The sequence below is a fragment of the Pygocentrus nattereri genome, chromosome 4 (genome assembly GCF_015220715.1).
Source record: "Pygocentrus nattereri isolate fPygNat1 chromosome 4, fPygNat1.pri, whole genome shotgun sequence".
Classification (NCBI taxonomy): Eukaryota; Metazoa; Chordata; class Actinopteri; order Characiformes; family Serrasalmidae; genus Pygocentrus; species Pygocentrus nattereri.
The window spans coordinates 38507763-38529312 of NC_051214.1; the positions used below are offsets into that span (position 1 = coordinate 38507763).

General features: G+C 39.3%; 1 protein-coding gene across 1 annotated transcript; it reads right to left on the bottom strand.

The window, feature by feature from the left end:
- Positions 1-1182: 1182 nt before the first annotated feature.
- On the bottom strand, positions 1183-2351 carry LOC108424419 (trace amine-associated receptor 7e). The gene has a single exon (XM_017692459.2). The coding sequence runs from the start codon at positions 2068-2070 to the stop codon at positions 1183-1185; it is 888 nt and encodes a 295-aa protein (XP_017547948.1). The 5' UTR covers positions 2071-2351.
- Positions 2352-21550: the final 19199 nt, after the last annotated feature.

The following is a 21550-nucleotide window of genomic DNA, read 5'->3' on the forward strand; positions in this document are numbered from 1 at the left end:
CCTAAAATGATGGTTCTTCACTGTTTTTTTAGTAAAGGAAATGGTTCTATATACAGCCATAAACACTCACAGAACTGTTTACTTAATTAAAGGTTCTTTGCATTGTGAAAAGGGTCTCAAGATTGATGGAGAATGTGCTGTAGATGGTTCTGTATAGAACCTTCTTGAAAAGGCTTTTTGTTTGTGACCTGCAAAGGAACTGCAGTCTTTTAACCAACAAGCCTCATCTGTGTAATGAAATGGAGAAAAAAAAAAACGATTGAATGATTTTTACTTATTTATTTTAAAGTTATATGCACAAAATCCAGTTCACATCTCAGTTAGAATCCAAATATTTACATGCCAGCAGCCAACAACCTGTGCCCCGCCAAACAAGGTACAAACATACCACATCTCAAAGAGGTCACTTCAGAGGTCAGATACGCCTTAAGACACTGTAGTAATGATTTTCAAAGGTTGGCAATGCAGGAGTTACTATTTGGTTATTTCCTGAGGATTGGCATGACTGCAGTCTATTTCTCCTCAGTCCTACAGTGAGTGAGAGAGAGAGAGAGAGAGAGAGAGAGACAGAGAGCGAGAGAGAGAGAGAGAGAGTGGGAGAGAGAGAGAGAGACAGAGAGAGAGAGAGAGAGAGAGAGAGAGAGAGACAGAGAGCGAGAGAGAGGCATTTTGTTATATTTTGAATTTACTGAACTTGTCAATATAAATTACTGTTCAAGCATTTGGAATCACTTGCCATGTAAACAGTTTTTATTTTGTATATAATTAATTAATCAGTTTAGCTAAATATTACAAACTATTCACCAAAAAGTATTTTTCAATGTTTTATTCAATATTTTAGCAATTCTGTGAATAAGAAATGGAGAGAGGGAGAGAGAGAAAGAGAGGGGGGGGGGGCATTGTGGGACAAGGTGACGCATTGAATTTGTTTGCCCATCATTTCCACATGAATATAAAACGTTGCCTCAACACAAACACAGCCGTGTCTGTTTACTCGCTTATGGCAATAACTGCTGATATCCATCTGTCTGTATTCATTGGGAAATGATGGAGACATATGAACGAGTACATGCCTCACCTTTATTGACATTATATGGACTCATACAGTGGAGAATGTATGGACTCTGTGACTGCGTATGTGGGCGTGTTGTTCATGCACTGTGTTCATCTTCGAACTGCGCTCTACCTCGTCCACTCTGGCAGCACTTTGCCCCAGCCCACGCGCCACACCGCTGCGCGTAACGCCGGGCTGCCCCACAGGTAGAGCGCGGGCGTGCTGAGCGCGTTCATACGCGCCATGAGGGCGAAGGCGTTGGTGGCTTCGTTCCTGAACACCAGACCGTACCTGCTGACCTGCTTCACGATGATGTTGACGAAGGACGGCAACCACAGGATCAGAAAGGTGATGACCACCACGATGATGATGCGCAACGACTCCTTCTTTACCTCTTTATCGGGCCCTGGCGGCTCGCGCTTCAGCTGGAAATTAGCGACCACGTATAGTTTGACAGTCAGGACCACTTTGGTCAGCACTATGGCCTGCAGGCTGGCTATGCTGAAGGCGTATATTTTGGCAGCCATGCCCACTGGCACCACGTTGGACGCGAGCAGCTGCGCGTAAATGTGGAACCAGCAGTAGACGCACACCCCAGTGACCACTGATCTGGAAATGTAGCGGCCATAGAAGAAGGGATGGCACACGGCGCAGTAACGGTCAAACTGGGCAAACATGAACGTGAGGATGTTCACCCCCAGCAGCGAGGGCAGTATGTGGAAGGTCCCGTTTCTGGACGGGTAGCCCTCCTGGACATCGAAAAGGCCCAGATAATAGACGCAGACCCCCGTCAGAGTGTCGCTGATGCTCGTGTTCACCATGAAAACGAACCTGTTCTGCGCGCGCAGAGCTCTGGTTCTCAGGATGCCCGCGAGCACAGAGCCGGCGAGAACGGACACGCACGTGGCGAAGGCGAGGTGGAAGGCGTAGATGACGTAATCTTCAGAGTGAGAGAAGTCCACCGAAAGCGGAATGAAGCTCGCGCTTGAGTTGCCTGCGTCCCGGCCCGCGCTCATGCTTGAGAGATGCTGCGCGCGCGCTGCGTGTTTATAGAGGGGCTAAAGGGCCAGAAAGGCTCGAGGGGCGCCTCCGCGGAGCTCTCTGAGGACTCCCATGTTTGGTCGAAGTCAGAGGAGCTCATTAACGGGAAGATGTTTGTTGTGAAGAATCACTGAAAAAAACCGATTCTAATGATTCATCATTTCCACACAAACACAGTGGATGACATCAGAGCAGTTACTGCCACAAGCAAACTTACAGACAACAGGGGGTGATTTTACTGATGTAGAAGATGATGTTGAAGGCTTTGAATGAAATTAATTCAGCCTATTACTTTTTGTGCTGATATCAGGGACCTTGTTTATGCACTGTTAGAAATAAAGGTTCTGTGCAGGTACATTTTTCATTCATTAAGATACAAAGTAAATGTTCCAGTATGGTTTAAGATTCAATTGTGGACCTTAAATAAGTTTTTTTTTACAAGCACATATTTGTACCTTTTTATAACCTAATGTTTTAAAACAACAGTAAAATAAAAAGTCTGGAGATAGTAAGGGTGTGTGGAGTCAACTTATATCATTTCAATAGATTATGGTACAATTATGTTCCCTGACTAAAGGTACTGAGATGTACCCTCGAGGGTACCACCCCAGTGACAGGTTAGTGCATTTTTCCTGAGAGTGTATGATGAACTATTTCAAATCAAAGCAGCCTAAATGACTTCATTTACATCTCAGTCACTGAATTACACAGATGTTTAAACAATTGGTGGAATTTCACTTTGAAGTACAAAGCTGAAATAATAGCCTGGTGAAACACTTGTGTTTGAATTGCTGTACATTCTTTAAAGACAATAAACTGAATTTTGCATTCACTGAGGACACCAACCTAACAAGTCTCCCCCTCCAAGATCTGCACAGAGAAGGACTAACAGAACACTATGTACATTTTGCTCATGTTTTCTAGAAGTGAATTATGGTCTCAAGGCTTATTTAGCCTAGATAACATCATTGTGCCCTCATTCCCACTTAATTCCCTCTTTTTTCTGCATGTAACATTTGTGTTTACCAGTTGCTTTTATATTTTAAAAAGCTGCATGTATTATTTGTCCTAAAGGTTCAACTATTATATATGCTTGAAGATGCATTTGGATGAAACAATTATAAAGCTCCTTACAGGTTCTCTAGGTACCCCGAATCAGTCTGACTTTCACTGTTCAAGTCGCTCTGTATAAGAGCTTCTTCCACATGAGTGTGGAGAAAAGTACAGTTTGGCACTTCTGGCCACGGTGAATGATCTACATCAGGGTTAGCAGACTCCAGTCTTAAATAGCCATAGATTTTGGTCTTATCTTAAGACCAAATCCCATTTCTTACAAGGGGTAGTGGTTGAAATCTTCCCCTACAAAATGAGACAACCCCCAAATAAAAAGGAACATTTCTTCATTAACAGGTTACTAGTGCTATAGGCGACTCTACCAGTCTGCAGTGATGGCAGAGGAAGGTAAAGTTCAGCAACCTCATTGCTGTTCCACCTGGGGGCAGTTGTGGGCTGGAGGTTAGGGAACTGGCCCTGTGACTGTAAGGTTGCCAGTTTGATCCCCAGCACCGACAGTCCATGACTGAAGTGCCCTTGAGCAAGACGCCTAACCCCCAATTGCTCCACAGGTGCCATGGATAGGGCTGCCCACCGCTCTGGGCAAGTGTGCTCACTGCCCCCTAGTGGGTGTAATCACTAGTGTGTATGTGGTGTTTCACTTCATGGATGGGTTAAATGCGGAGATGGAATTTCCCTGGTAGTGGGATTAAAAAAGTATCACTTAATCAGAGCAACAGTTACATTCTGGCACTTCAAACATCAGTACTGCTGGACTGTAAGAAGCGGAACGTGAAATTTAGCTAGTGAGTCACCAAGACATTAGCATACTATTAGTGTTTTTTTTATGTTGGCTTTTTGTATATTTTTAAGTTTTTTGGTCACTCGCAGAACCTTCTTTTCTTTTTTTCTCATAACACTCTGTTTGGAGTTTGCCTCTGAAAAACTCAGTTTGGAGCGTCATGTATCCCTAGCACTCCACCTTAACAAAAATCGGTGTGAGTGTGCAAAACAGAGGGCTAAGGGCTACGTGGTAGGGGCCAGAGATAAAAAGGGATTGGGCCTTAGAGTCATTCAGACCTTTGTAAACTTTACATTTGGTGTAACAGGAATGAGAATATGAACCCCATGTCACACAAGAAACATTTGTGGTTCTCACAGCATCCTAGACATTTTTCAATGAAGTATAAAAGAAGTGTAAATATTTACAACTGTCCCAATAAATTCAAGAGGATAGTGGCTTTTTGAATGATGAAGACCACCACAGACATTTCATTCAACATTCTGCAGAACTGATGAACATACAAAAACTGAGGGAACTCATTAGAGCCTCCTTCCTCTGGACACCTCTACATCCATCCTTCCAGACAGTGGTCTGTGTAGTGACACAGTACAGATGTCAATCCAATGTTGATGTGTCTTGATGCATCACTGCCAAAATAACCACATGTAAGAACAAAAAGATAAACCTTCCTGACCCTGCCCCCTTTGGGTGATCAGAAGATTTTAAATCGCTTCTGAATCTGAGCTCTCTGTGGACAGCTGTAGAAACATGATTAATCATTTGAGGGTTAATACAAAAAACAGGGAGAGGAATATGATGTAGAGTATATAAAGCAGAAGCAGTGCAGCACCAAAATACCTCTTTCACAATAACTGACACCCTAAAGTGCCGTCCTAAGGACAGAGATGTGACGTTAAATGCTTATGTACTGATTCCTCGCCATTTTCTCAGCTTTACTGCCACCATGTGGAACAAATAGAACAGTAAAGAAATGACAATCGACAGATGTTCTTTCTCTTTCTTTCTTTCTTTTTTTCTTTCTTTCTTTCTTTCTTTCTTTCTTGCATACAATAGCATATTGTTGAATTATATTGCCTTTGCAAAGAGGCTATTTCTGTACTACACTTGTGGCTCTGTTCACTTGTGCTTTCAGGGTATCATCTGTCATTAGTTTCCAATAAACACACACGCACACACACACACAAACACACACACACACACACACACACACACACACACACACACACACAAATCCACCTACTAAGTTTTTAAGAAATTATTAAGAACGAATCTTGAAATCTACCACACCTTCACATTTCTTTTCTTTAAGCCTTCAGAGGTTTTTGACACTGTATGTACTGTACTAAAAAGTCATTGAATGGCCTCATAGAACTGGTCCAAAAATACTTTAAAAAGCATTGATGGTCAAGTCAAGAAGGTTTCTTCACTTCTCCTGTAAAGCTACCAATATTTTGATAGGTTTTCTTCTGACAGCAATATACACTCTTATCAATGATTGAATACCTCTGTAAAATGACATGTTCTGTTGATTGATTAATGAGTTTAACACATTAAAACATAAAATACAAAATAACTTTTGTGCAGACCACATTTTATGTTTTTTTTTCATATTGTTTTTCAATATTTTAAATTCAGCAAGTTAATATTAATTGTTCACAGAAGTGTACTGTGTTCCAAATACCTTACTGAGACAGTTTGGAACAGGACGTTTTGACAGGTGAAAAAGGTTTGAGTTGGTGGTCCCAGAGCAGATAATAACAGTCAGCCAGAGGCCTCTCAGGGAGCTCATTACACCAATATCTTCCCCCTCTGTTAACATTTCTATATCTGCTCACTATGACAAGCTCAAGAGTTACCCAAACACTCAAGGGCAAAAGAGCGCAAAAATTAAGACTCTTAATTACACCCAAGATAGAGCTGCTGTTGTATCATCCCCCTCTGGAAGCCCCACTATTTCAAATCATATCAGTGTCAGAGACCCACAGAGCTCACTTTACTCCACAGAGAGTAATAAAGCATTTCTCTGAGGTCTTGTCAGGAAAATATGCATACTGTATACTTTAAGCCAATCAGAAATGGGCTCTGTTTTCTCTGAACTTAGAAATATATTTCAGAAAAAAATATCTGCTGGACAAATACATTTGTTCATTCCCCTCTCCGTGACCAAAGAAGTGAGGTCAGATGTCAGTTTAGATGTTTTCATAGATGTAGTTCATGAAATATCAAAATATCCTGGTTTCTGAACATTGTTAACGCCTCAAAACATACTGTTCACTTACCAGCCCATAGATTCAATATGTATGGAAACTATGCTCCGAAATCAACCTGTTTAGATTTACTGTTTTTGTGATGTCACAAGAGCTAGTGCATCTACATACAGTACTATACCAACATTTTAGGCCACTGTGAAGATTTTAAAAGCTGGTCAGAGAGGGTCAGAGAGGGTTCATTTGCTCAAACAATCATACATATTACAATAAATACAAATCACATTTTGTTGAACCATTTTCAAACCTCTTCTCAAGGAAGCCTGGTTTAGAGAAAAGTGCTTCCTTTAAATCAGATGTGCAGGTGATGGAGCTTAACAAATCCATGTGATGCCAACAGCCTCCAGGAGATGTCTTCAATTTTATTTTTCAAACTAGCTCATAAGATATCAGATAAACTTTTTTTTTTACCAAAAAGCATGTTTACTAGTTGCAAAGTAATGTATATCTGCATTTTCAGCCTACAGCAGAACATCTCCGCCCATTAATGCTGAAGTTATAAGAAGTGTTTCTGCTTAGACTGCTGTTTTAAAGAGGCACAATACAAGGCATCCAATCAGAACTCATTTGTTTAGTTGTAAGGGATAAGGAAAGGTTGGAAAACGGTCAAGTAAAAATGAGTTATGACTTTTATGTACATAAACCCACACAGATTATAAGCAGACCTCCAGGGGAAAAAAACAAAAGTTAACGTACGGCTTTCAAGAGTGTTCAGAAAAAAACATAAGAGTGCAAGACATAAGTAAGATTTCATTAAAAAAGAAAAAATGCAGTGCATTCTGGGTCATGGTTACATAATGATGAAATTAGAAATATTTTTATACTGTTATATTTTTGTCCTTTCTCTTTTTCAGAAATGTTTATTTGGTTTGTCACAACAAAGAATCTGCAGGAGAGCTCAGCCTGTTTGCAATCATTCTTGCTCCAAGAAAATCATATTTTCCTCCAGCTAATTAGAGCCGGTGAGCTCAATAAACAGCAAAATAATTATGTTGCTTCTTTGTTTCGCCATTCTGTGCACAAGACAAATCAGGAAATGCTTTAACCTGTTTAACCCATGCGTTCCACTCTTCACAGTCTGTACGTTCATTTTAGTTGTATAGTAGCTACTGAAAAAATCATACTAATAAGCCTTAGGATTAATAAGTCTGGAGAGCGAGGGGTTAATCTGCAGTCTCTCAGACAGGAACCAGTTTGCCCTTGTGGAGGGGAGGTGGTGGTGGTGGGTACTGATGTCATTGAGGTCGATGTGTAGAAGACACAGATAGCATTGCAGTAAATGTGACCATATGGCCCTGTTTAATTCAAGTGGATCTGGTTAAGCCCACAATTATATGATTAATGCAACAATCAGATAGTTCATCAAAAGGCCACCCAACATGTTTCATCAGACTTAATGTGGAATTATCTCCATACTGATCGCCACAAATATGCAGACTGTACATGCATATGTAAAGTGATGAGAATGTAGATAGTGAGAAATATTCCCTCCACACTGTCGCTGGTTTAAAGCTTTGAGATTGGCCTGGTTCCTGGAAATGCTAACAACATTTATTAGCAAAACGAAGAAAACCGTTCATCTGATTACTTTAGCAGAAGATTTTCAATTAGATGTTAAATGTGCCACAGTGGATAATCAGGTTAATGTGCTGCTTCTGCTTCCTCTTCATTTGCCCAGGGCTCAGCCCTTTGCTTCGAGGCTGTCAGAGGAGAAAAACACAAAGTGTTAAGCAGTCATGTTACGTTATGTGTGTATCCACAGCATTTTTGTACTTGGATAAAAGCACTGTAACAGCATTGTATGCCCAGCATTGTATCCCCAGGACAGTAACAAACTACATGCACTTCAATAGTATACTAAAGTACTTTTTCTAGTCTCTATACTTTGTTAAAGGGCCCATATCATGAAAAACCCATTTATTCCTTGCTATTCTGAAATAAAAAAGTCTGAAGCTTAACCACTATTAAAGCATGAGAATATGAAAATTATTTGAATATTTCACTTTCCTTTTATGAAATCTACATTACAAAAACAGCCATGGAATGAAAACAAACACATTTAGACATGGCCAACTATTCAGTCTACAGCAAATTAGCTCCACCTATTCACACTGAAGTTATAAGGAGTTTTTGAATATGACACAAAACAGAGCAGCCAATCAGAGCAGAGCTCGATAAAATAAATGAGTCAGACTTAGTATGTAAGTAGTATGTAAGTATGTTATGGTTATTTCTAATTGTTGAGACCTATAGTAAAAGCTATATTTTTCATAATACACAAAAGAATATGATGTATTTTTACAAATGAATCAAAGTAGTTACAGTACACCTTTCACTAAATGCCTTCCCTAAATGTTGATGTCCTATCATAACTTAGCAACTGGGCATCTCTGACTACCTTTCAGAATGAAAGAAAATCTGGTATAATATTAAGTTTGGATGGGAAAGCACATTTGACCTTCCTAAAAGTATATAAGAGTAGAATTGTTGAAATGTTAGAATATCTCCCAATACTTTGATTTTGATGCTCAAATGCATTTGCAGGAAAAGGGCCACTGCCATCATGAAGGACCCCACTCATTGAGCACACACACTTTTTGTCCCGCTCCCCTCAGGTAGGAGGTTGCGGAGCATCAAGAGTAAAACAACCAGACTAAGAAACAGCTTCTTCCCTGAAGCCATAAGACTCTTAAATTCCAATTAGACTTCACTGCAATGGCACTTCATGTCCGCTTATTTATCTCTGCTGCTGTACTGAATCAGTGCCTCTACTATATCACCTCTACACACGTCACTTTATACATTACCAGTATTAAGATGTACACCTTCTACCTCATACTCATGCTGCTGTGTTTCATGCTGCTGTTATTTGCACCTTCTATTTATTGTTCAATGTTACTTTTCAGTTAACTGGGACCTTGAGTACACTATTTTGTTCCACCCCATGTACCACATGTGATGCAAATGACAATAAAGCCTTATCTATCTTATCTTATCTTATTTTAGAGCAAACACTTTTGTAAAATATAAACAGAGCACTTCTACTTCTACTTGGGCAACATTTTACCAAGAGTGTCTCTACTTTGACTCCAGCACTGGATTTGTGTTATGGATATATAAACTAGGGCTGTCAAACGATTAAAAAATGTAATCGCGATTAAACTCAGAATTTCATATAGTCAATCGCGATTAATCACATTTTTTAAAAATATGTGTAAATGTTATAGAGAATACGGATTTTTAAGTGAAATGTTACAATTAAAATGGTGAACACATTTTATGCTACATAAATAAATAGTACTTAAGTTAAAAACTGCTGGGACAAGGGAAAACTGTAAGGGAGTTTTATTCACTCACATACTAGGCAGTAATACTGAACCTACAAAACACAAAAGTGGATTTGAAATAGATTTGAGAGCTGTGGTCTCAAATATAACACATGTAGTCACATACTACTGTGTCTCCGTTCAGATATGTGTAACAAAAGAAAATAAAAATTAAATAAAACTTCAATTGCGCTGAAGTTGTATTCATTCACAGACTACAGGACTTCACAGTCCTGCGCAAACAAAAATAAATTACACAAAGTTGAACTTCATTAAAGACATGTAGAGTCATACCACAGTGCTACAGCATTGGAAACAACATGTAAACGTGCCTCACTAGCCACGTTTACACGCAGCCTAATAATCCGTTAATAATCCGACTAATAGCTCAATCGGAATAGAATACGTCCATGTAAACACTTCAACCGGAATAGTCTAGGCCATTCGTAATACAATTTCTGTCCGATTAAACGAGGTGGGTAAGCCTCTAAATAATCTGTTAAACAGAAGCATAATAACAGTGTAAACGCCTGAATCAGATTACACTGCAATCAAAACGTGTAAGGACGTTCTGCGCATGCGCGGCGCGTCATAGCGAAAGGTTTATACCGTTCAACAAGGCGGAGCAGAAACTGGTCTGCAGAGGAGACGAAGTTTATACTGTAATCTTTAAAAGACGGCGGTGAGACGGACGTCCAGTTTATGTGTCTCAGAGCACGACGTCTTCCTCTCGCCTCCTGCTTTATAAGTACATGTGAAGGACGTTATTCTGAGTCTGACATCAGTTTAAAGCCATTAAAGCCACACAAGCGCGCCAACTGGAAACTCATCTCAGCTGACTGGACATACGTGAGGTTCCTTGTCATGGTAACGTCTACTCTAAGCGCTACTTTGCATCGGATTACTTGTAGCATGTAAACGAAGATATTCATCGGATTGTTGAACAGAGTGAGAATAAACACATCAGTCTAAGTCTGTAATCTGATTGTTTTCAGTCGGATTGGCAAAAATCTTTGCATGTAAACACAAAAACTTACTGCTCTGCTTTTAATGAGAGACGCCGCGCACGGTCAAGTCTCAACATGAACTACGGATGACTCGCAGGGCCAAATAGAATTTGTGTTTACGGCACTATTTTTTAAATCGCGTTAATGCGTTAATATCGCTTTAACTTCGACAGCCCTAATATAAACAATCACTCAGAAAAAACAAATAGCTAGAGCCGGCCTGCAAGTGCAAAGATACAACTAAAAGTCATCAAACAGGGTTTCAACATCAGTATCTAAAACTACACCAAAGAAGAATTTAAATAATCAACAAACCTGCTTCTGGTTATAAGGTTTTGGAATACAGTATAAGCATTACTGTATATAGATATTGAAATGAACATTTAATTAATTCAAGAAAATAAAACCAATCAAATGTGTTTGATTGGGGCAGCGTTAAATCACTCTGCTCCAGGGCAAACTGAGTCATTTACATGTGCAGAGGTTTATAACCAGTGATGGCCCGATTGAACCTGAATCCTGGGGCAATAATGACCTCCAGTGCAGGCTAGTGATCGGTGATTACCTTGTCATGGTGAGTTATGGCCTCTGCTGGCAGAAGGACGAGGACCAACATGAAGGACAATGATAGCACCTCAGCAGCAGCTAGGGTCATTTCCATGCAATGAAAAAATGAAAAAGTGATGCGCTGAATTTATACTATTTCCACATGAATATAATATATCACCAGAATTTAATCTTTCAGTTTTTACATTTACAGACATAAATTTGTTGATGGAATATATTTTATTCATGTGCAAACATTAGTGTGCAAAAAAAAAAAAAAAAAAAAACCTCACAAAAACTATGCATCGTTTGATAAACTTTTACATATCATTTTCATAGGTGTCCTTTACATACTGTATGACCAAATATATTCTGTAATACTGCTTAAAAGTATATACTCATATATACTCTATATATCATATATACATACTCTACAATCAAAAAAATCATTTATATCTAATAGAACAATAACATTTTCAAAACAATCTTCTGATATTTTCTTATTTTATTTTATGACATTCTAACATCCCTATGTAATAAATGTGGTGACTGATACCAGTCACACAGGAATTGTGTGTGGTTGTGTGCACCCCACCCCTCCAAAAACCCTTCCTTTTTGCTATTTTTATTATTATACACAATTTCAGAGCAGCTTTGCTTTACAGTGAAGTGAAGAAATTCATGATTAACAAACATATCGAAATCCACCAAATTTACTTGGAATAAAGCCTCTTCATATCTTTATTTGAACTTACATTAACAGTGTAGAATACTTTCACCCTCTCCTGTAAAGCTGTCATTTTGGAGATGCTTCTTTTTTTTCAGCGAACAACATGGTAGCTAAACTATCTGCTGCTTAAATTCAAAGAGCCACAGAAGACCTAAGAGGTGTTTATCATGAGAAAAGCTGTCGTTTTAGAACATGGTTTAGCTGAACATAGTCAGATGTCACTTCACTTGGTCACTTTCCCTCCACCCTGATAGGCATGACTGATAGCGTTAAGGCTTTGTTTTATGTTGTGTTATGATTTTTTACATTATCAGATCATTTCCATGGGAGCCCAGATGAGTAGACGCTGCAACTAACAAATCCATTTTCAACACCCCAACAAAAACTGAGCCTATTGCCATCAGTAGAGAATATCCAGGAGCATTTAAAATGCTCTGTTAAATAAACAAACTGCTAGTCCAGTGGACTGTGGTCATAACTCACCAGATGTTTTTATTGTATCCTTTTAACTCCTACATCATTTCAAAATTAAACTGTGTCGGTACAAATGTATGATAGATTAAAGAAGCATATTCCATATAGATACATATATGTATAATATATCTATCTTTGTTTATTTCTTTCTGCAAGTTAAGTTGTAGAAACTTGTGGTGAGGAAGATTGCCTTTGAAACTTGAAGCAGAGAGAACATGAATGATGTGCCATTACTGTAATGCTGTCACGCTTGTTTGTCAGGAATTACAAAAACAGGCTTGGACATGAGGTTTGGCCAGATTTTGCACATGAGCACCATGTTTATACCTAAACCTACTCTAAAAACTTCATTTCCGGCTGTCAGTGCAGGCCCTGAGCGTGGGTTGGGCTGCTGAACCGGCAGTGCAGCTGTCAGGGCAGTGGACTGTAGAACATCTTAAATAAAGGCTTCATTGGCTGGATAGTCCTCAATCAGGCGATAATGTAGGGGATGGGAGTTGAAGGCAGTGTACTGCAGTGAACACAAAAAGTATGTGCATGCTTTCCATACCAGAGTTATGATCTGGAGGGAGTGGAGTGGTGCTAACGCAACTGGCTGAAACAGGGCCATCAGGTTTGGGTCGGAAGTGGGCAACTGTCCAACACGTTTAATCGCTTTATGACACACGTGCACTTTGTTTTCCTGTTTTATAATTGTAAGCATGTTAGCATTACTTTACTTTTACTGATTACTGAAGTACTCATAAGGATATTTTCACAAAAAAGCGTTAAGTTGCACCTGCAGTACAACACAATTGATCTTTAATGATACTTTTTGAGTAATTTGCAACAGTTTGAGTAATGAAACTACAATGCACTTACTTACATGTTTGTCAGGCTGAATGCACTATATGCCCTAAAGTTTGTGGACGCCTGCTCATTAACATTTCTTCTGAAATCGAGGGTATTCATACTGATTTAGCCACCACTTTGCAGACTGTACTCTTTTGGGAAGGCTTTACACTAGGTTTTGAAACATTGCTGGGAGGATTTAACTGAATTTAACCTCAAGAGCATAGGTGAGGTCATATACTGATGTTGGATTATTAGTTCTGTGTCACAACAGTGCTCCACCACTTCAGAGAATGCAATTCCACTGCTCCAAAGCCCAGTGATGAGGGGCTTTAAACCCCTCTAAGAAATGCTTAGCATTTGACATGGTTGCTCATGTATAGATACTTCACTGCCTTATTCTACTGACTATTTTTTTAGTGATAATACACACTTTCAGCAATGGGTGCACCTTAAAGTAGCTAAATTCACTGATTAGAACTGTCTATATAAGTTTATATGGAATAGGGTTAAAGTGATAAAACGTTCTGTGAAAAATGTTCTAAGCCACTTATTTGGGTCAGTGGGTGGAAGGCAGGAAACATCCTTTTGGAAACAACACTGTAAAACATTATGTGTTTACTTAAAGAGACTTCCATCTGTTAAGGCATGCAAGCCTCAGTATGTTGTACATACGCAATACTATTAATGTAGGTGGAATAAAATCCTTTATTCATTCTTAAAAGTAGGCAAGCATTAAGTAGTTGCTTTGTGTCTTGTTCACTGAGGAATATACTAATTTAACTTAAATGTAGCTTCCTTCATCTAAAGCATTACATCACTAAGACGAAACCTTTTTGACTTTAACTGAGTGCAACCATATGACTTCATCACAGTGCAACAATAGGGACCTACTAGTAATATGTACCCATTTGTTTTTTTAGTAATAAATGAAATATTTCCGTTTGATTTATATGTCCCATTGTATTAGTATTGTGTGTTATTTTAAAGCGAGTGTTCTCTTCAAAAAAAAGAAAATAACTGAGCTCCTTTCAAATTTCATTGAACTTTGAACATAAGACACAGATTGGAGCTTCAATTAACTAAAACTTTTAGGCAGCCAAAGTTAAGACTACTACAACACAGTATACAGTATATTTACAGCATACCTACACATTTTTATTTATTACATCTGTTTTTGTTCTCTCTCTGCCCCCCCTCTCCCTCCTCCTCTTTGCATTATGAATGGTTCTCATCAGAGCAGTAGAATGGCAGCAGTTGGACAGGTTCTTCGTGTGACTGTGAGGAATCAGGTCGGGCTTGTACGTGTGGAAGACAGAAGATAGAATCAGCACAGACTGCACATGCTAATGGATTGTATCTTAACTGCAGAATGCCACACATACCTTCTACAAATAGCCTTAGTAGGACAATGCAGTAGAAACTGCCCATGAGAAAGTGTAGAAGGGCCAGTATGTCTTCTCAACATAGTTGTAAAATATGATGAAATATGAACTGCCCCAACATTGCAGAATAATGTGATTGTATACTGGTATTTACTTATTTGCTTACATTAGTTACCATACATATTTACCATACATTACCGAATCTAGCAAATGGATGGTTGACAAATGTTACGCATAATTAAATCATTAAGATGTAAATAACGTCCTTCAGAGTGATTTAATGCAAAATGCACAACTCTACAGAAACTTACAGAGTCAGAATTGTTCACAGTGGTGGTGACAGAAAGTGTAGAATGTCATTAAAAGCCACCTCATAAGAAATGAATACATGCAGTGGTTATGAATACACTGTCTGATGTCTAATATATTGTTTTATTAAAGTTTTATGATAACATTTTGGCCTTAAACACATTTTTAAAACCCAGTTCATGGCAGAGATCTGCATATAAGGCACGCTAAAACAAAACACTTCTCAAAGAAAACTTTGCTTTTTTCAGATTTACCACTATTTTACTATTATAAATAATGCAAAACTCACACGTATGCTCACTTGTGCTTATTAATGTTTTGGACAGCAAATAGAATAACTCTGTTTGTGTTGTAGACCTCTGTTTTCTGTCACCACCTCTGTAAAGAACTAGGAGTCAGTGATTTCACGTCAAACCACTCTAAAAAGGTTGTCTACATATCAGTGATTGAATTATGCAGAATTTTTTGAAAAATTGGCAGAATTGCTCTTTAACATAATCCTGTTTGAAACTTTCAGTTAACATGACCTTTTCACACACTGAACTCGTCAGTTGGTGTCTGATAATCAAGCTGTAAGTCTCAAAAAGGCATTGTAATTGTGTGTGGCTTCAGTTGGGCAGATAGTGGCACCTATATGGTTGAAAGGCACACAAAAATAAATGGCTGTGTATTGTAACATTAGTGATCTGATTACTGAGCTCACCCCCTCCCATCTTAGCTGTCTGAGCTGAAGAGCTGACACTAATTCAGTTTACTTGATTTGTGAAGAATGAACAGAACAGATCTTCAGCAAAACCATTGCAAGGTTATTATCAATGGATAAGTGATGTGCGTGAAAAAGAGTTTGCACCATAACGTCAGTATTCAGGGGCACTAGAGGATCTTAATCTGGCCCTTGGGTGGCTATATGAAACTGGGTTGGTAAGAGTTACCTTGAATCGTGCTATGCATAACTATATATGTATATAACTATGCTATTAACATGTTATGGAAGATGTCAGGAGTTATCATGATGGATTAGGTTCAGTAATATGACAGTGTCTTGCCATTACGGGTCATTTTCAGGACAGTTGTCTGTTATATGCTAATTTTCATTAACTGTATTTTAGTTTTACATCATAATATGAAACGTTATGGCATTATCTGTCATAACAATTACAAGTATTGGTAACATAACACTGTTATATTACTAGTCAAAATCTGCTATGACATGCTAATGACATTCTTGTGTCAATGTTATGTTGCAGGGCAACTTCAAACTGTTTACATGTTGACATTTAACAGTAAATTACTGTGTAACTCTTCTATGCTTATAAGAGTTTATGTGTGCTTTTTTCTAGCGTTATGTTGTCATACTTGCTGACAGCTTTGTGTAAAATATTTACAATAAGCACGACGCTGATATTCTGCCACATCCTGTGCGTCTTGTGCAACAACTAGGACAGCAACTCGGAAGCTTCAAGAAGATGAAAGACAGAACAAAAGAGAGAAAAAGAAAGACGTTTAGTTGATTATGATGAAAGGAGACTTTAGAAAGTAGCTGTCAGTGGGAGCTGTTCATGCTGGGATTTCTGAAAATGCCTTCATTCGGCCTTGCTAAAATGTGAAACAGTTAGAGAGATAATAAAGTAGGCCTCTGTGCTCAGACTGGGCCCTGACCACATTGAACATGCACAGAAAAAAAGTGATGCACTGAATTTGCTTTAGTGTGTAGACAGCTGCATATCTACTATTTGATTGCAGTTCCCGATTAAAACATACCAACTAATCTCACAGGCATCACTGCAGAGAACACAGGTCCACAGCTCTAACACTATATACAGTATCTCACAAAAGTGAGTTCATCTCTCACATTTCTGTAAATATTTTATTATATCTTTTCATGGGACAACACTATAGAAATGAAACTTGTAGTCAGTGTACAGCTTGTATTTACTGCCATTAATGTCTAAATAGCTGGCAACACAAGTGAGTACACCTCACACTGAACATGTCCAAATTGTGCTCAAATGTCAATATTTTGTGTGACCACCATTATTATCTAGCACTGCCTTAACCCTCTCTCTTGGGTTTAGGTCTGGAGACATACTTGCCCAGTCCATCACCTTTAACTTCAGCAAGGCAGTTGTCATCTTGGGGGTGTGTTTGGGGTTGTTATCGAGTTGGAAAACTGCCATGCAGTGCGGTTTCCAAAGGGAGGGGATCATGTTCTGCTTCAGAATGTCACAATATATGTTGGAATTCATGTTTCCCTCAATGAACCGCAGCTCCCCAGTGCCCGCAGCACTCATGCAGCTCCAGACCATGATGCTACCCACAACCATGCTTCACTGTAGGCAAGAGACAGCTGTCTTGGTACTCCTCATCAGGGTGCCACTACACATGCTGGACACCATCTGAGCTAAACAAGTTTATCTTGGTCTCATCTGACCACAGGATGTGGTTCCAGTGTTCCATATTCTTGGACTGCTTGTCTACATACAGCAAACTGTTTCCGGGCTTTCAGAAGAGGCTTCTTTCTGGGACAACGACCATGCAGATTGAGTTGATGCATTGTGTGGTGTATGGTCTGAGCATTGATAGGCTGACCTCCCACTTCTTCAACCACTGAAGCAATGCTGACAACACCTATGCATCTATTTTTTGAAGCCAACCTCTGGATATGACACTAAACACGTGGACTCAACTTTTTTGGTCGACCCTGGCAGGGCCTGTTCTGAGTGGAACTTGTCCTGGAAAACTGCTGTATGACCTTGGCCATCATGCTGTAGTTTACTTTCAGGGTGTTAGCAATCTTCTTGTAGCCTAGGCCATCTTTGTGGAGAGCAACAATTCTATTTTTCACATCCTCAGAGAGTTCTTTGTCATAAGGTGCCATATATCTATACATATACATATATGTGTGTGTGTGTGTGTGTGTGTGTGTGTGTGTGTGTGTGTGTGTGTGTGTGTGTGTGTGTGTGTTGTCAGCAGTGGTGGACAAAGTACACCAATCATGTACTTGAGTTAAAGTAGAGATACCCAAGGTAAAATATTACTCCAGTAAAAGTAAAAGTCCTCCCTTTAGACCTCCACTTGAGTAAAAGTACAAAAGTATTCACCCTCAAATGTACTTAAGTATCTAAAGTAAAAGTACTAAAAGATTAATTAACTTAATACTTAGTTACAAGTTTAAGTTTAATAAAAAAATTTGCTTTAAAACACAGATTCACAAATGAATTTTCATTTCCTATATTGCAGCTGTAGATCTCCGTTCATAAACATAAACTATCAAAAACAAATTTACTATAAAATGATGATAAAGTGTTTGTATAAATTCAGAATAAAGACACGTCAGCCATGACTGCATATATGTACATATTTCTGTATTGTGCACTATTTGCGCAAAGTTGGGTTAGTTCATCATTTATGTTGAATAGACACTCCCAAAATGTTATGCTGCTGCACTGACGTTGCACTGGCGTGCTTGCATTGGGTCAGTATGTCCAACAGGTCAAAACAAGCTCAAAACAAAGTGACTGCTGTGCCCTGATCGGTGTTCTTGCTTCATGCTTCTTTCATTTTGACATGTTATGTTTTTATACACACAAAAGCCAAGAGGAACTACAGATTTCACATAATGTAGTGGAGTAAAAAGTGAGATATTCGACTTGTAAAGTATAGATACACGAAAAACTACTTAAGTACAGTAGCGAATTACATTTACTTAGTTACTGTCCACCACTAGTTGTCAGAAAAAAACCTTGTATCTCCATTTTTGTCCTTTATCAGTTTTTGGCATAATTTGAAAATACCTGTTCATTCAAGTTGAATGGACTAAAAGAAACAGCCCAAAATTACTTGGAAAGAAACCTGCTTCCATTGACTTACGTTAAAAGTAAAGTAGGTTTTTTTCTTCTCCTGTAAAGTTACCGTTTTGGAGATACAAGGTTTTGTTCGGACAACAGCGATATATATAAATATCGTGTTTCATAGCTAAAGGTCAACTATGGCCATTGCCTGAATACCGGTCCAGCAGGAATGCAGGAATGCAGAAAGCTGCTCCATCTTCTTCTTCAGGGCCCACGCGCTGTAAAACCTCTCCGACCGGCAGGACCTGTTACCAACCCTCAGCAAACAGCGCCCATCCAGCTCGAATCTGTATATAAACATCACGCAGACAGAAGCAACCCAGTCGGGGGTGGATGGCTGATCCGTTTCATCGCCAAAACGTGTCGCTCAGACACCGCTGGACCCAGAAGATGAAGGATGCGCTCGCAGATGGGGGGCTACAGAGTGGTAAACTGTCTCGGTGGCTCTGTTTGGCTCCCTCTTTGGTCAAGTGGTTCTAAACAGTTCAACAGTTCTTTGCTAAAATTGTGAAATGTTTAGGACCACTTGGGCAGACTGTGGAAACTTTCACCTCCTCCATGGACGAGGCTGCTGATGATCACCGGCTGCCGGAGCTGCAGAGCGCTGCGTGACTATTCCAACTGACCACATCACGGGGTTGTTTTGTTATTTATTTATGCTAGTGTTTATTTGTTTGTTTGTGTGTTGATATTGTCTGTGTACGCTGCGTCTTCTGTAGTGCTAGTACTAGGCTACGTAGCGTAATGTTGATGTGGGCCTAATCAGCATTTCTTGTGCGAAGGAAAGAATAAACTGATCTCTAAGTCTGATAGTTTGCGAGTGCTTTCTCTTTTCCTTCTTGTTTTAGCTGGTTAAGGTGAATTGGTTGCTGTCCAGGGTCCTGACCACTAGCTGTCCAAATAATTAGGAAGGCGGTGGACCTGCTGGAGGGTCTTGGGGGCGTTCAGACGGGCCTTGTGTGACCCTCCTAAGCGCGCTGCTTTTCACTGCTGTCTGAGGAGCCACGCGCGCTTTGGCTGACCAGCGCTGCTCCAGTCCGCTCACAGGCGAACAGAGCAAGTTCATTTGAAAGAATTGAAGTCGCGGTGATTTTTTTGACCAGCTGACCAGCTGAAAATTCTTAAAAATGTATTTATTTATTTATTGAAACCGCATCCAGATGTGCGAATAAGACGCTATATGGACTGAAGTGCGCATGCGTTCAATGGAAACGTTTCGTTCCAAAGACTCTCCAGAGGAAAGGCTCCACACAACATGTTGGAATCTCTTTGTTTCTGTGTTGAAATGATTGATAAACCATCAGCTGAAACTCGAGTGTTCGAGTTTGTTTTAGGACCAGAGTTAAGGTTACACTTAGGTTCTGGCTTGAGGTTCAGGTTAGGATTGGGTCCAGGGTTGATGTTAAATGAACACAACGCTGTGGTCGGAGTAAAACCTCATATCTCCATTTTCGTTGTTTTTCAGTTTTCACATAATTTGAAAATACACGTGGCTCTTTACTTTGGGGGTGAATGTCGTGATGAATGGATCAAATTTAAAATGTCTGGTTCCACTGACTTTCATTAAAAGTAAAGTATGTTTTTTTTCTTTCTCCTGTAAAGTTAGAATTTTGGAGATACGAGGTTTTCTTACGACAGTCTTGGCTCGTTCTTTAATACAACATGAATCCTGTTATGAACAATGTGAATCGTTCTGTAGCATCTTTAAAAAAAGAGGTAGGAATGAACGCGTAAAATGTGATGAATGCCGGTTTTCTAGAAGCTGATTTTAAGTTTTGAACATTGGCCTCGCTGCAGTTCCCAGTAAGATCTCAGAGGACGTGTGACAGTGGTGTTAAGATTCGCATTAATACACATGATGTGATTGCGCCAACTGAGCTGAGTCTTCACTAAAACTTGAGGAAAGTACAGTTAGACGCAAGTGGATGAGAATCGATGAAACACGCAGAAATAAAGAGATTTCTTCTGAGATTTGACCGTTTTATAACTACAGTTTAACAGAGGAAATGTTACAGATGCAATTCATCCAAATAAAAACATGATTGGCGGGGCCAAAGTTTGCCTGGGGGCTTGAGTCTTTTCTGCTCAGCGCACGTAAGAACGACCTACGTTACCCACAGCTAACCAATCAATACAGAGGATGCATGAAGCGTGGAGGAAAAGATAGTTTTGGCTGTTTTCCAACACCTGATCTGGAAACACTTCACCTAAAAATCTCTAAAGAAACCTACCTGTTTACCCCGTATTGACAAGAAACGTCTGTGAAATGTATCTAAGTATTTTTAAATGTATGACAATGTACTTCTCACTATATTTTAAACGTTTCCCACATGAATAAATAAATAAGTAGACGAGACACGTCAGTGAAACGCTTATGTTAACCTGCCTCACAAGAAGAGCTCCTGATTCCTTTAAAGCTCGAGAAGAGGCGCCTCACATTTAAAAATAAAAAAAGCGTCATCTGAACGTCACCTGAACGTTAGGTGAACGTCTTTTGAACGTCAGGTGAAAGTCATCTGAACACCACTGTTATTTCTTCCACAATTTCTTGATTTTGATTTTCTCCATTTAAGCTCACCGGTATTTTAGCAACACGTTGTAACAACAGGAGCACTATGTGAATAATGTTACACACTGAAAGAGTAATACACCATAAAGTAAGTAATATATAGATGGATAAATCACGGTAAATTACGTTTATTGTCACATCACATTTACACAGTTGCGAAGGTGAGAGAAAATCCTCTGTAGGTTATGAAATAAAAGCTACAACATGTGGAGCTGTACTCATTTCTACACTATATATGCAACTGCAAGTGAGCCTGGGGTAGAAAAATGAGGTGCAGCATACACAAACTACATAATCCATAA

Coding starts and splice junctions, on each gene's coding strand:
- LOC108424419 (XM_017692459.2), bottom strand. CDS start 2,070: ATGAGCGCGGGCCGGGACGCAGGCAACTCAAGCGCGAGCTTCATTCCG.